The following is a 16,678-nucleotide window of genomic DNA, read 5'->3' as shown; positions in this document are numbered from 1 at the left end:
TGACAAACTGACATGTGACCAGACAAATTACTTTATTGCCTTTAAACAAGTAGCATTTAACTTTGTGTTACTAGTGTTAACATTTATTTAGTCACTCAAAAGCACTTCAATGTCTCTTTTCATTCAATAGTAAAATATTCTGTAAAATATCATGAAATTTAAAGCATTTTCAGAAATGAAAGTCTTTTTCAGGTGCACAATACTTCAGTCGTGTTGTCATGCACAACATTAGTCAGTGTTAATGTTTTAAAGCCACAGGATAACATTAACAGAGTTTAAAGGATCTGAGAGCCACTGTTTTGTAGTAATAGTTTCTACAGCATGCACTGATTTCGCAAAAACATCTAGGGCCAGAGATGAAGATGTGTAAAGCAGCAAGTGTACCTGCTGTTGTACTGTATAAACCTCAAAATCATGATACTCTAAAGAGTACTACAGAAAATTTCGTGTCAGCAGTCCGCCTAGTGAGTTCTCTACTTGTGTGTGGCAAAGTGACAATGTTGTGATAAGATATAGGAATGCAAAGCAGGCTAAACTATTATAAAAAGACAGGATCACAATTCTAACACACACACACTTAGAAGGCTGTGTTTAAGCACACAACCAATATACAGCCAAAGTGTGATGCCTCTACGTTTCATAGGACTCTATATATATGGCGTCAACACAAGCATTTGCCATTAATCTCTCAAGAGAGCTGGTTAGTCAACATTAGCTCAGTCTGTTGTAGAATAGGGAACATAATTTCCTATGTAAAACATACATTTTTGTATTGTAAGGAAACAAAGGAAACAAAATTACAAATATGTACAGTTGTATAAAAACAAAGATTTAGAGGAAAAATAAAAAGGTGCCATTTTGTTGATCTAAATCAACATAAAAGCATGTAACACATAGCGTTCATAGGTTAGTCTCCAAAGCCCTGCTCGCTTGAGAAAGCAGGCTTCAAAGGAAAACAATCTGCAGCCATGTTTAAATACTCAAAACTATATCCGTCCTTTCCCACCGCCTTGAAGTGATCACTGATATCACACAATATATCTGGTTGGTTCATTCTTTACTTAATCTGACTGGTAAACATTTTAAGTAGCTTCTGACAAATTCTTTCAACCATTTCCATTAATCAAATGAAAAAGACAAAGAGAAAAAGACAAAGAGAAAGAAGGGATACATTTTTCTCAGTAGTCAAAGAGGACTGCCTGTCTGTTATAGTTCATCTAAATCACCACTCATGTCACAGTAGTTTTACTTAAAGCTTGTTGGCTGGAGGCACTGAGAAACAACGAGCCACTGGCTGCCACACGGGCAAGCCAGGGCCCCGACTCTGAAGGATACAATAAAATAAAAATCAGGGTTACCACTGAATTTAAATGTAAAAGGACATTCACATGTTTGCATAACGATGCTTTTGGGAAGTCTAGTCTTAAATGCGATGTGTACTTGGGCCTGTGTGTGACACCGTAATGTGACTTATATTCCCAAGTTAATTACCCCACATTTTTGTCAACAGCTAAATGATAGCCTTTCTAGAAATGTCCCACTATATTCTTCCCCCTTGGTCCCTTTTCCAATCACATAATTTAAAAGTTGGCTTCGGGAAAAAATTGCAATGAAAAGATAAATAGTTAAAAAAAAAAAAGAAAAACCTGAAATGATCTAAAAAGAACAGGCTTCCAAGAACAGCAAATCAACATCAAATGCAGTATCAGCCATGTCTCTGCGCTTGAAAATAAAGCAACCAAGAAAAAAAAAAAAAAGCTCATATCCACACAAATATACTGAGAGGGCCGACAGTAACATCAATTATAAAGTAACCAAAGAGTAAATATTTTAGCATGTGCTAAAATGGATTCAAACGGACATCCTTTGTACATTACGCTCAGTGCCAGTGGAATCTGTATGTCCAGTACAATACATTTCTAAACTGTTCTCAACTGCATTACTGTAACGTATTCTTTTTCATTACACATAACATTTAGTAGCAAGGCAGCGTGTGAAATGTGATGCGGTGCAAATGACTGGAAGCATTATGTTTATCAAGGCAAATCATTCACTGCAATTACCCATCCAAGTTAATTCCAATTATTTGTTATCAGCTTGAGGATAATGCTCGACACATACCAAAATTTAAAAAGGACACTGGCCTGACAATGAAATGCATTTCTTAACACGAAAACAACTCTGGTTAAGGAAGACAAAACAACACAAACACTCAAAAGTAACACAGTAGTGTGTTTGTTCATTAAATTACACCAGTTCTTAGTCATTGTTTTAGCTTATATCAGTGTATATCCACTGGGCTCATTATTCACACAGCACCACTCCTGCATCTGCGTAAAATAATGACTTTCAATCAATAGCTCAATGTTGAGACAGTAATTTGTGAAAAACAGATAACATTTGCAAGGATAGGAGCCATCTTGCCATCTTCACATATCTTTAAAATTGTGTGTCTTTTTCCTTTCAGTAGCTCATCAGCTGTCATAAAACAGGCAAGAATATCCCAACAGAAGACCAGCAGAAGACACGGATACTAATGAGTGGGATGTTTTCTGTCTACTTCTGAATTCTGTGGAAACTGTTCCTCCAAAAATGTCCGTTATTTTTACTGTGCCACCATTTGGTTTGAAACTTCCTTGCTTTCAGTTTTTTTCTGTAGTGTAGTCAAGTTCACAATCACTGAAAATAAAAACATCTGAAATGCAAGCTAAAAAATGATATACTCAAATGAAACACAGGATATGCCATTGCTAAATGCCCATAATATGGGATCACAGAAAAGGCAGTGAGGGGATGTTACAGCCACCAAGATGCCAGGGGGTGTAACAAATATGGTGGAAAAGACGTATGAAGAAATATTTTGTGTGAATTGCTCTTGTCAGAATAGAAATGTTTTGACATATAAATATACACATTTTGATATTCTTGATAATTTGCATGAACCACAAAATTACCTTTATATGCATTTCTGTGTGTTTGGAATAAATACCTCAAATAGCATAATTGCTGTCAAAGTGCAACTGTAAGAATGTAGTGCTACATCAGAGGGGATATTTACTAAGACCATATGGGCTACGTTTGTTTGATGCATGACACTGTAACAGTAATGAATCTAAACGTTTTTGTGTTAACCCCCCTGGCCTGGCTGGTAGTGGTGAGACAGAGATGATATCATGGTTTTGTGGATGATAGCAGGTTGGTGAACCAGGTTGCTGCCGATGATGGCAGCTGCCGTTTCTCCTCTGCATGTTCCTCTCCATCAGGGAGGAGGAACTGAGTGGAGCCGACAGAGGTGGGGGATCCAAGAGAGGGTGCCAGGCCAGCACTTTCCCCAGCCTCCACAGGGGAGTCCAGATGCCAGGAGCTCTGGGGTTTGTACCCGCCTGCACTGGTAGCCTGGGACTCTAAGAAAGGCTCAGATGAAGCTGTGCCCATGTCATCATTTGGGGCTCTAGGTTGCATCTGGGGCTGGTAACCACCTCCTCCACCTCCACAGCTGACAGACAGATCAGCCTGGGGTTGGTGGCCTTCTGAGGAGCCCTGTGGATCCAGCTGGAAGACCAAAGACGACCCTGAGGTCTGAATCCCTGTGTACGTCACATCGGTGCGCGCTGAATCCAAAGAAGATGCAGAAGAAGCAGAGGAGTCTGGGTAACGTGGTCTTATGGGCCGCTCATCTACCACTTGGTTGTAGTAGCGTAACGACGTTGGCTCATCTGTGTCAACTGGCTCGTCTCCTATCCCAAGACCTTCTTCATCCTCGTCTTCTTCAGGAATGACGACGAGCATTTCTTTACTAGAATCGTACTCAGGCTTTTCTACAATATGGACCATGCTGGGTGGAGATGGCCTCAAATCCAACGGCCCCTGTAAGATACACAGTGATTAGACATTGTATGAAGTCAGTTTAAATGGGGAAAAAAGTCACTTCATACTCTTGACCAAAGAAGAAAATACAAGGCACTTGTAGGTTCTGTATATAGAGTTAATCCACAATAAGTTTAGTCAACTTGGATTAGCCGGACTCTATACCTGCGGTCTGGACCAGTCACCAGGCAGCTTGGGCTCAGGTATATCTGGATAGAACGCCTTTTTCACCCTGATGACAAAGCAAAATATCACTTGTTACATCCATTATCATCAAATGCCTGAACAAATAATAATGCTACCTCCTATCAGCTCCTCTTCGATAGAATGTGGAGAATTAACTGCTGCTAATATCATCAACGTGGTACAGTAGCTATCTTTACGAATGTTGCTTTGTGTATACCTGTTACAATATTTATGAAACACACACAAACAGGAGAGGGACACAGGATAGGAGCATAACAGTCTCACCATTTCCTTTTCTTGTAGCAAACAAAGGTGACAATGACCAGGAATAAGGTCGTGATTCCCAGAGAAGCCAATATTTCCAGGATCAGCCAATCACCTTTCAGGATAAGACAGTAGAAATATTAGACTTGAAGCATGATGCTTAATTTGAGTATAAATCACTGTGTGAACTGTTACATGTAAGCACAAGAGCATTTTTAGCCAAAAATTGGTCGGTACAAGATCAAGGGCATAAAAATACATCTTTTGCTATCCTATCATAGCTATACAAATATAAGTATACTTTCACATACTGTATGGCTCCAGTGTTGTGGAGGCAGTGGCGCCTGAGTCCTCGCCTGCTGAGGTGTAGGCCTTGACAGTAAATTTATAGGAGCCCTCAGAGAGACCTTTTACTGTGTATTTTCTTGTTCCCAGGTCTGTCAGATTGGCTGTTCCAAGGACAGGGTGAAAAACAAAAAGAGAGAGAGGCACAGGAAGGGAAAAAGGAGAAGGAGAAGAGGGAAACGAGACGAGGAGCAATAATTAGGAGGGTGTGTGACTTTAACAGGATACAAAATGCACAGTAACTTTGACTGACTGTGGCAATGGCATGAATTATGGATGTTTTGCATTCTTTTTCCAAGCACTCTCCTGTAACAGCTATACAGAGGTGGCACTTCACATCATGACATTTACCTAGAAGTGTGAGCTGGGAGCCATTACTGATGTAAATGTTATAGCCCAGGAGGAACCCTCTTCTGTTGACAAGTGGGATCTCTCCCCAGATAAGAACAATATCAGAGTCCTGCTGACTGGTTGAGAGAGAGACAGAACTGGACGGGGCTGTGGAAGCCACAAGGAAGGGAGGAAAAGAAAAGGGAGAGAGGGGTGGGAGGCATTAGAACAAATAGTCAGCAATTAAGATGCAGAGTATGATCTCTGAAGTCACTGCTTCTTCTTAAAGGGTAAGCTTTCCACACGCAGTGCTCTTCTCACCCTGCTCCTGCATGTATCCCTGCCAACGCTGAAGCAGCTCTGGGGCCTCTGAGGAGCAGCTGTACAGGGAAAAGTAGTACCTCACACCCGGCTGGAAGTTGGCTGATGACAAAGAAAGAGATTTTTATGTATTATACAATACATTTTCCAGCCCTCTAAAATGGTACCCCATTTTCACAGATGTTGTTGATATCCTTACAAAGCAGGCATCAAGGCTGGCATACCTGACTTAATGGAGACATCAGTGCTTCCAGCAACCAGCTTGATCCACTCCAAAGGGCAGTCCCGCATGCAGGAAGCATCGACCCATTCTACCACATAACCACAGGTGGCATTGGCATCGCTCTGCCAGAACAGAGGGAAACCTGTATCGGTATAAACGACCCTGGACACAGCAAGGGGTTCCACGTCTGGAAAGATGAGAATACAGCAATGTAGAAATGACATGTCTCCATATACTCCTTATATATTTAACTGAGCTAAAAAATCATCGTAATTGAATGAACAAATCTGTCACATGAAGTTAAAATTTCCCTTTTGCTTGCTTCTTATATGCTAAAACATCCCAAACACACCTGTCAAACGCAGAGGTACAAGTACACTTGCAGGTTGAGACATCCCAGCAGTGTTTTTTGCAACAACGGTTGCTGTGACCTTGTTGTCACTTCTGAAGGTAGCGACCTGTGTTAGGTTGACTGGTACAGAAGAAGTGTCTGCTGAAAAGATTTGGGTGTGCTGTAGCTTTTCTTCAGAGGTCCAGAGAGTAACTTCATAACCTGTGATCTGACCGTGGCTCTGTCTATGGGTCAGAGGCTAGAAGAAAATAAGTGAAAGGACAAAGGATGAAGACTGAAGACTAAAACAGAAGGCAGTGATAAGCAATGCACTTGCTTCATCTTATTGCACTTGTTTGAATATGCTGTAAATCTGTGCTCTCTTGCAGTAAACATAGCAAATTCTAATTTGAAAACCCACGATTTAAATCCAAAACAATTCAACCCAAAGGTGAGAAACAAAACAACTTACCTTCCAGATGACCTGCCCAGTGTTGTCTCTGTTCATCCACATCCACACATCAGGAGCATCTGGAACTGACAACAAAAAGTACCAATGAAAAAGAAGAATGGCACTACTGCTGCGGTTTCATAATGAATTCAGAGCTGTCATTAGTTGCAGCTGTAATTCACTGAAATCTCCGCTAAAATAAAGAGATGCCTCAAATAAACCCCTTACTATAAGTCTTGGTTTTGAAGGCAAATGGTTCGTTCCAGTTCCCCCACTTCCAGAAATTCTGCTGGGCTCCGCAGCGGACTTGAACACTGTAATCCTCATCAGGATATAGGTCTGATAACTCCACCGACCGCAGACCCACACCAGAGATGGTACGCTGTACACATACATTAGACTTCATTACTGTTTGGTTCATTGATGGTCACACAAATGGAGAGAGCATGTCGATATAAGCTTGCATCTGTTGAAGGTAATGTCGTAAGTATGTTGTAATGTGGTAAAAAAATGGAAGTGATATTGTCTGATTGAGACGGACAGAGCAAACAAACACAAGCAAATGGACAGGTGGTCTTCCCCTGCAACACACACACATTAACACCTTACCTTTGTTTTGTACCCATGGGAAGTAAGCTCTACCTGGCAGACAAGAGCCAGGGAGGAATAGCTCTTGTACTTCCACTGCCACAGCACAGTGGCATTCCAGGCACGGACGACTGAGACCAGATTAGCTGGTGCTACTGGATGCACTGAGGAGAAAGGGTGAGACCAGAGTCACTGAGTTTAGGAGAAGAAAACGACTACTATAGGTGTATTTCATGTCTGTATTCAAAAATTGGTATAAAAAAGACAAACAATAAATGTGTTTATATGTATTCTTCTTGGTGTGTAGGCATTCACTGATTTTGATAAACTGAGGGTGATATACTTACCTCTGTGACTGATATCAGCAGAGTCCGTGAGGCTGTACTGGCCGAGAGGATTCACGGCTACCAGTGTCCAGTTACCCTCCCACTGGTCCACACTACACTCTTTCTGCTTCTGCCGCAGGAAACCCCCATTACAGCTCCTACAAACAGCACACACACAAAAAAACAACAGATTTGATAAGATGGCAAGAATCAAAAACAATCACATCAAATGAAATAATTCATAATCACTCCTGATGCTCAATCTAACCTACAGATGCAGACACAGGCCCAAATACATTCTTAATATAATTCCTCCTCTGGCCAGCTTTTAGACAATTCCTGTAAAAGCTCTGGCAGATAGCCAATCCGCTAAGTGGACACACAAGAGCAGCAAGTGGTTACTTAGACTAAGTGCTCTACATTTCTTGACATAGTCTCTCCCTTGGTTGTATTTTTCTGGAAAGAAAACACTTTTTAGCTTGTGACAAGGGAAGCAATGATAAATAATGCAGGGATGTTATCTCACATACAAAGTGACATTGTACCACATCCTGGCACATCCATAAATTTGCTGAGAATTTGTCCAAAAACAAAAAAAATTATTCCATCATTGCCACCTCGGACCATTATGGTTTTTCTACTGATAGTTTCTGAAATACCATGTCTTTGTTTTTTCCTGTTTTGTTGGGTTTTGGACCTAACCTGTTTGCTTTGGCTGCTGTATGCCCACTTGTTGTGTCATTTAGGTGGCGATTTAGGTTTGAAAGCTGTCAATTGAACTCTGGTGCAGTGTAAGTTTTGGCTAGTTTTTAAACTAACTTTAGGTGTCTGTGAGAGTGACTGTGGTACCTCTTGTTCAGCGAGTAGCTTGTTCCTCGTTTGCCGGACAAGTGCGTGTCTCGTCCTTCATTCCACTGGCACACAGCTGAGGTTAAGTCACGAGTCTCGCACACAAAATCAATGGGCAGAGGTGTATCTGAGGACGGAGACAACAATCAGAAATAATTAATTCATCATCACCAACAACGTAGTTGGTTCAAGAATCTTCACAAATAAACAAATGTGTGATAAAATAAAAAATAATAATTCATCCATCTCAATGCCCTTTTTACTTTGTGCTTAACATTCACGCTCTAGTTCTTATCCATCGAGTTAATCATCTTACATCCAACAAACACCACTGCCCCATTCAGTTTTGTCTTCGGGTTGTCGTAACAGAGGACATTGGTTCCCGACGTGCCGGATGGTCCCTGATTAACAACTGTAGTGGCGTAACTTCGCCTACTCAGTCGTTTGGTGTTCATGAGTGTGCTGCCATAGTGGATGCTACCAAAGAGCTTCCCTTCTTCCACAATGCAACAGAAGGTGGTGTTGGCCCCCACAGGTACAACTCTATCCTGGGGGTACATCTGGATTCTCTCATTGCTGGGGAGGTCGCTTCCTGGAAAGAAAGATTGAGGGAGCAAGAGGACAGCAGAGAGTTTAAAATTTTCAAATGGGAGATAAAACAGGAGAGGATAAATATAGTACCTAATATAGATGTCTATATTTAGGTAAAAAGGAGTCATTTGTTTGGCATATGAGTGAGATTTCAGAGAGAAAAACAATTTGAATTGGAAATGGTCTTCACTCCCCCTGAATGACCAATGTATATCATGTGTATTCTCCTTCTGACCTTGAAGTATCTGAGTGTTGCTCCAATCACTTGCTGTCTGTCCATCTCTCGAGCGGACTTTGATCGACAGTGAGGTACACTCCAGAGGTTCAGCTGAGGTCCAGTTAAACAGGTGCTGACCACTCATCTGACTTACTGCCACAGACACCGTCTCCTACAGGCGACACACAGAAAGCACAGTGAGGAAGGACCCAGAACAACATGAACACGATTGTCATAATGTCATAATCAAATCAAAGAAAACTGTTATTGAGGAATGTGCTACAGAGGAAAGTTAACTAAAATAAATACAGGGATATTCCACTTTCAGGTGAAATTTATGGAAAATGTAAAAAGTGAATGCTACAGTGATATTATATCATGAAAGTAGGACATTTAAGTATCAGCATGCAATGGTAGTTTCTTCATCTTAAACAATTTATTGAAAGAAAATCTAACAACAGTGGAGGGTAAACGAGGGTAAACGTAAAATTGGGATGTGGCCAAAGGACGTCCACTCCTCTCCTTTCTGTGACTCTTCCAGTCTCTGTATCTCTGTTGCAACCTGCTGATGACACTCTGTGACCCTCTAAGCTCAGTGGACACTTCTGTCTGAGGACCTGTTTGAAGCCTCCAGTGTTGAGGTGCTGCTGATCAATAGTTAGGTGTCGTCTTGGCCTCATGATGTCAGAATGTGAACAGCATGATGAGGAGGACTGTTAAAATACCAATTCTAACTGAAGCAGGAAATGTATTGGTGGTGGTTCATCCTGAAATTTCACCTGAAAGCCAAATATCCCTAACTTTTTGTGAGTAGTGTATATTAAAATAGGCTGCAATTGTTTAAAAACCAAATATAAAGGAACCTTATCAAAACTGTTCATTTATATTATGGCTTGTGTTAGAAAAAAAAAATAATTTTTTTTTTCAACTCTCAAATATCATTATCAGGATCATCCTCAAAAATCGTGTATTCGTCAGGCTAAAGGTTCTTTTGACATGAGATTGTAATCAACTTGAAATATAACTGTACAACAAGAAAAGCAAGAGAACAAACTGACAAGAAAAGACATGCTCTTACGTAGAAGACAGTTTCATTCAGTTCAGTTCTTAGAATCATGAGGTCAAAGGTTGTGGCTGCTCCTCCCAGCCAGGATATGGATAGTTCCTGTGTGTGCATGTTGGCCGATAAGCTCAACTGCTGGGGTACAGTAAGGACTGGAAAAAGAAAGAAGGTTGGGACAAGATTAAGTGATTTAAATGGCAAAATATACAGTCTCTGAATCGGTAAACATGCATCTCAATATTGCAACAACTTTTGAAATGTGCATCGAGCGTTGCAGATTATTGATTTATCAGAATATTGAGGGTGAAATTTTCATTTAATGTTGTTTGGTTCTTACCATCTTTGGCATGAGCGTGTATAGCCGAGAGGCCCAGGAGAATACAGACGAGCCAGACAGGGGTACAGTTAGGTTTTGAGCTGGGTCTGACATTTAAGTGAGGCATGGTGATCAACTGGCCGAGTCACTGTTTGCAGATCCTAAGATGGTGGTCCTCTCCGCTACAGCAGCACCGTGCTAGACATCCTGAGAGACAACACACAGACAGAGGGTGGCCTGTGGGAAAAGACAGCAGAGGAGGGGGGAAAAATGGTAAATGTACGATGAATAAAACAGAGATCTGCTAAAATACAAACATAACAAGAAAAGAAGGAAAGTAACACCTAAGCCGGTAGGAAATTCAACCAAATTCATGATGAGAAAGTAAGGATTTGTCAGCTAACTAGTTTCAATAAAACCTGCTGACTGTCAAGACAGAGTGCTGTTTTATTCTATGAAGATAGGGCGAGAGCAGCAATTGGGAAACTGTGAAAAACTGAGTCATGCCAAGATAATGTCCTTATTCGTGGAATATTCTGGCATGCACGGGAATTTAAAAAAATAAAACATTACTCTTTGGTAGTTGTCACTGTTGGGTTCTTAGGAGGAGCTTTGAATTTCAGCAATGATTCCCTGCCAGCTGTGAATGAATTGTTCACTTTGCTTGTTGAATGAATGCATGCTACAGTCAGAGGTACCCCTGCCAGGAAAAGTCAAATTTTACATCAACACCAGAAAACACATCTCTCGGGCAGCTAATTCTAAACGTGGAAACACTCAAGTCAGGGAATGCTGTTTATATAAAGCTGCTTATTTGATTCACCTGTCCTTTTCTCGACCTGTGTTGTTTTGCAACGCCGAAGACTTTTGCTGACGTACAAATAAATGCCTTACACTTCGCAGAACATTTAACTACTACTATCATTTAAGCTTCTGTGTTATTTCAATCAGATATACAGACCCAAACATGTAAAGGTAAAAGTACACCATACTGCAAAACCTTAAATTGAAAAAAGTTACTACAGAACCTTTTGACAAACTCTACAAAAAACAGCAGCTACATTCCAAATATGTTTTTATTCAGTCTGTCAGTCAGACAGTCTGCCAGCCACAGTCATGCAGTATGAATTACAGTTATTCAAAAAGCAGCAAGAAGCAATGAAGGCGCAGCTGAAGATGCATCCACAGGACTGTTTTTCACAGGGAAAATATTCATCTGCCGGCACAACCTGGTTTTTACTGAATTACCCATAATTTCTCTGGTCAACACACATCCTTCCACCAGAACATTTAGCCAGGAAGTTGCACTGCCAGCCTTCACTTGCTGTGATTGGCTGTCCACTGCATACTTTCACATTTTGTGCTCCTACCAAGTTTACCATACTGATGTTACAGAATTAACAAGTAAAGGCCACTACTGCTCACTGAAGCTTTTATAGCAATTACAGGTTAAATGTATACATTAACAAAATTTAAGAACAGAACTAAATCAATCTATCAATAAACTGACAAAACATTAATCAACATTCATTTCATTATGTATAAATTCAATAACACCACACAGTAGCACTGCAACACATGTAAAAGCAACAACAAGAACACACAAAAAAATCTCAGATTGACATACTGCATAACAAACATCTGGTTGGGGTAGACACGGTCAAGCCTCAGCCTGAACATTGTGTGATTGTTCTCCCTAAAAACAAAAAAAACAACACCAACATGCCCGATTTAAACACAAAAGGAGATTTGAGCTTTGGCCTTCATGAGCCTGCATGTGCATGTTTGTGTTTGTAATTCTCTGTTATTTTTGTGTTAAGCTGTCAACAGCACACGGCAGTGCAGTTCGTCTGGTTTCCCTCGAGACAAGCTAAGACAGGCTTGATAAAAACAATGATCTCAAGTGCTGCTAAGCATATGAATGCCACAACATGACCTGAACACAAAATACACACAGACACAAAGCCCATTTCAGGTAACTGAATAAAAGACAAGACAACACGGCGACGATGTTGTGGCGATGAAAACGAGAGTTTTTTTTCTGTGCAGGTCAGATGAAAATATTCAAAAATGTTTAACAGCTTTTAGTGCACTCAAATAAACAGAAAGTAAAATTAAGTAGTACTGAACACCAGTAAATTGAGTAACAGTAAAATGACACACAGCTTGTTTTCAGTCATGAAGTCTGAAGGAATCTTATGTAGATGGGATTTTCTTTCCTGTAGGTGATTTTGCAGCAGCAGGATTAAGAGAAGAATTTCCTATCTTGAATGTGCCTTTACTGCTGCCTCCTAAAGTGGTTTCACATATGGTTTTAAGATAGCTCCTATTCAGAGTGGATGAACTTTCAGGCCACGCTCATCCCGTTGTTGGTTTTGCCCACACAATATTTGATTTTACTGCGCATTAATCACTCACCACTCTTAATGTGGTTACTTTAGTTTGACTCGTTTAACAAGATCTGACCACTTCAGCTTTTGTTAACCTAAATGTGTGCTGCCGACTCTTTAAGACATAAGACCTTTGTCACATACACAGTTATACACAGTATAATGCGCAGTGAAATGTTGAGTGACTGTTCCAGACTGAAGCAATAATAAAAATAAAGTATGAAATAAGCACACAAAGTGAAACAATAAGAGTAGAAACACGAAGAGAAATATATATATATATATACACACACACACACACACACACACACACATATATATACACACATAAAGATAGAGATAAATAAATAAATAAGTCTTTCCAGATTTCTAGCATATTCCTGGTTCAAAAAACACCACCCCCAGATGAAATTCAGAGGCATGGCTCAACATAAATACAGCTGTGTGGAGTCAATGTCTCACATACTTATGTTCTTGCACCAAAAGGATTTCTGAGCCTGTTGCAAGGCCTAGTGAGTCCCCACATGAATAGAGCAGTTATATGTTTTAGTGGTCTTGGATCCTAAAGAAGATTGTTTTCCAACTTTAGCACCAGGCTGAAACAATTTACAACCTTCAATATATCCAATGAAATCTAAACCCTGAAAAAAAAAAACACTGATGGGAAACGGGAAAAACAGCTGTACATTCTGGGAAATGTAGCCCAACCAAGAAACTGATAGCCACAAATGCACATCAACAAATCAATACTTCTCTTCTGGGTCCTGGCACTTGCAGCAGCAATAAATATGGCCACAAACTACAAAAAACCTCAAGAATATTGTTGTTACTTAAAAACCAAGCCCAAACCTCATCTGTCTGCGTGCAGTAGTCCTATTTCTGGAAAGAACAGACTCACCTAAAAACAATGTCATAATTTGGAGTTTGCCTTCTCTTTCCACAGTGGACTTTGCCACTGTTCTGTTTGACTATTCAGCTGTGAAAGGCGTAAGCCATGGAAAATGTCCAGGTATCCTCCCACGCACAGCATTCTGTGACAACCCTGTGATACTATCGTTCCTCATAATCCAAAGGCCTCATCTGTTTCATTTACCATTTCTACGGGTGTCTAAACAAATCAAACTGAATGAACTGAATTCTTCTTTTTCGTTAGTTGGCACTAAAATATCAGAGCAAACTCAGTCAATATGTAACATTCCCTTTTCCAGTATATTAATTCAGAAACTATGCAAGTTGGTTACTGGCATATTTAAAATGATTTGTGTTTGCTTTGAGTGAGACTGTGTATTTGTGTTGGCTGGAGCACTTAATACATATAATAGCCATTTTATGTTTCAGCTAAAGTTGTAATAATAAGTTTCCACAGCTCAAATGAGGATTTCAATTTCTGGAAAAATGTAGTCAGCAAAGGTTTGGTATTTATATTTGATAAATGATGATTAAAACACAGTCATTCTATTTCTTGGCCCATCAGCTGCTGGAATACTAGTTTTAGTTTAAGAGAAAAATCCTAACATACTGGAGTATAATGTTATCCCCGCTGAAACCAAAACCAGAACAAAAATAAAAATGAAATGGAGCCAAAGCTAAAATAACTTTAGTCTGCCACTGCTCGAGGAGAAAAAAAACTACTTGTGGAAAACACTATAACAATTAACTTTCATCACTATTACATCCGATTGTGATTAAACCTTTTATATCTCTTATATAGCTACAGCTTCATTTGTATTTGTTTTTCTATCTTTATCCATTTATGCAGTTTACACAGCCAACAACCTCAGAGCACCTTACTGTAACAGCCACAACTTAAAACAAAGTTTTAAAGCCCTGATAGTATTTACTTTACTAAAAGTGTGTGGGATGGAAGCTGAAGCCAAACCCAGGAAAAACTTGTGTGTCTGTTCTCAGCCTACACTGAGCAACGCTGTTATTAAGCTGTCATACAATGACCACCAGGACCAAAGAACTAAGCCCAGTGCCTCCAGTGTACTGTATAAGAGTGGTGACATTTTGAAACACGAGCTAAGTTTGCTGCTAATTATGTCTGACCCTTGAATGGGAGAAGAGGAAGACCGGATGCTACTGAGAGAATAAGTGAAAGACAGATAGAGTTAACAGAGGAGTGTGTCTGTGTGAAATGTCGGCGCTCTGACCTCAGTGGAGAAGGGACATTCAGTCCTGTGTGTGTGGCTGTTGGCCCTCAACCAAACATTTCCTTCCTTCCCTTTCCTTGTAATCCTTTATGAATGTAAATCACTGAAGCAACAGGAAGCGAGTAAAGTCACTTTCAAAATACACAATTTGCCTTTAGATGTTTTCTTCTGAGTTGCTGGCTTAAAACAATTAAACAGTCCAACGCCAACCCCCCGAGAGACAAGCTAGTCTAGTCTGATCTTTCTTAACACAAGCACAGCCAACTGACTGGTGAAAAAAAAAAGAAAACATAGAAACAGCTATTGTCCTGCCAGGTATGAGCAGGCGCCTTTCATTCATCCAATTTGTTATGGTGACTAATGTTCAGTATTTCTCACATTGAGTCATAACAGGATAACAGCCTGTAGCATGAAAATTAATCATCTGTTCTTACAGTTCAACCTCATGTACAACTACAGCTGATTGAACCCAAAAGAAAAGTTGGGAGCAGGATGCAGCACAACCAGCCCTTGTTCCTTTTGGCTGAAAACCTGAAGGGGAAGACTGCACCAGGGGGAGGACTAGTGTTAAAAGTATCAAAACTTATATTGATCTGTTACACACCCATGCAAATCCATGCAAATGTTAATTTTTCTTCCTTTTGCAGGTGCAGACAATATAACTGTAACACATAGCTGCACCTGTCTCGTTTTAATGTACTTTCTGTATTTCCGTCTTTGGAAAAAAAAAAGTGTTACAGTTATGAAATTGTCTCTTGAAGAAAATATTATAATTAGTAGCCAGTATTACCAGAACAGTAACCAACTACTGATCATAGTGATAGATTTTTTTTAATGAAATAATACTCCCATTCAGTTTGCTGAGTGTAATATGTGTTTACTGAGAGGAATACTCTTTCTCTTTGTATGCAAACCACATTTCAGCAACACACCTTATTGGTTCACATTTAAGAGTAACACTGAACTCCTTTTCTCTTCGAAACCATTGGAGAGAGGGAAAAAAACAGCATAAGTAACCGCAAAGATGGCCTGACCCTCTTCAATCTGTGAGCAAAACAATCATGATTGCGAAATAACGTCACACATTATCATACTAACACACATTTGGGGTCCCATCTAAACAAAATAATGATATTTATGAGCCTGATCATTCAATCCTTAGTAGATTTTCATGTGTAGCAGCTATTTTTTGACTCTGCTCTTCCAGAAAAAGTGCCTAAAGCCGTAGATATCCTAAACTGCATCATCCCAGGACGGTGTGCATCATTAGCATTAGCAACAAGGCAGCATGATTAGTCCATCATCACGAATCTTATCATATAGCCAACGGGCAGAGGGTGATTACACTTTATAAATATATCTCTGATTTTTAAAAACATTTTGCCGAAGGAGAGAGTGTATTTAAAATGGACAGGCTGGGTTGGATGTCACGTTAAAATGATTTAGCAGCCAGCACCCCACCACACACACACACACACACACGCGCGCGCAGACAGACAGGCCACTGATGTTTGGAAAAACACAGCTAGCCACACTAACGTTAGCTGCCATTACCGTAAACGATTATTATGAGTTAGATAACACCAAAAATTACCTCTGATGTAGCAAGAAATCCTTCTCGATGTGTTTTTTTATCCAATAATCCAGCTTCTTAATGAGCCCGTTCCCGTGCTGGATAGTGAGAGCAATCCCAGTGGATCCAGAGAAGGTCGGGATTCCTGGAATGGAGAATACCAACCGTTTGATTGACGTTTGTTCTGACCAATGGGCTTCGAGGAAATCGTTTCGCACATGCGAGAGGGCGTTGCCGTGTTGCCTTTATGTCACGCAGGAAAAATTAGCGACGGTCTCAACACGACACCCTTTC

General features: G+C 40.2%; 1 protein-coding gene across 1 annotated transcript; it reads right to left on the bottom strand.

The window, feature by feature from the left end:
- Positions 1-15: 15 nt before the first annotated feature.
- On the bottom strand, positions 16-16,514 carry lifra (LIF receptor subunit alpha a). Its single transcript, XM_070833303.1, has 18 exons — positions 16,406-16,514; positions 10,290-10,475; positions 9,968-10,104; positions 8,908-9,061; positions 8,398-8,673; positions 8,082-8,208; positions 7,254-7,390; positions 6,928-7,070; positions 6,547-6,700; positions 6,340-6,404; positions 5,889-6,126; positions 5,538-5,723; positions 5,314-5,415; positions 5,014-5,160; positions 4,629-4,766; positions 4,339-4,432; positions 4,033-4,099; positions 16-3,867 (listed from the first exon to the last, which is right to left on the bottom strand). Exons 2-18 carry the CDS (start codon positions 10,393-10,395, stop codon positions 3,172-3,174), a joined length of 2,967 nt encoding a protein of 988 aa, XP_070689404.1. The 5' UTR covers positions 10,396-10,475; positions 16,406-16,514; the 3' UTR covers positions 16-3,171.
- Positions 16,515-16,678: the final 164 nt, after the last annotated feature.

The sequence above is a fragment of the Pempheris klunzingeri genome, chromosome 7 (assembly GCF_042242105.1).
Source record: "Pempheris klunzingeri isolate RE-2024b chromosome 7, fPemKlu1.hap1, whole genome shotgun sequence".
NCBI classification, from domain to species: Eukaryota; Metazoa; Chordata; class Actinopteri; order Acropomatiformes; family Pempheridae; genus Pempheris; species Pempheris klunzingeri.
Note: the sequence above shows the minus strand (reverse complement) of the source record. Positions and strands in the feature narration are given on the sequence as shown.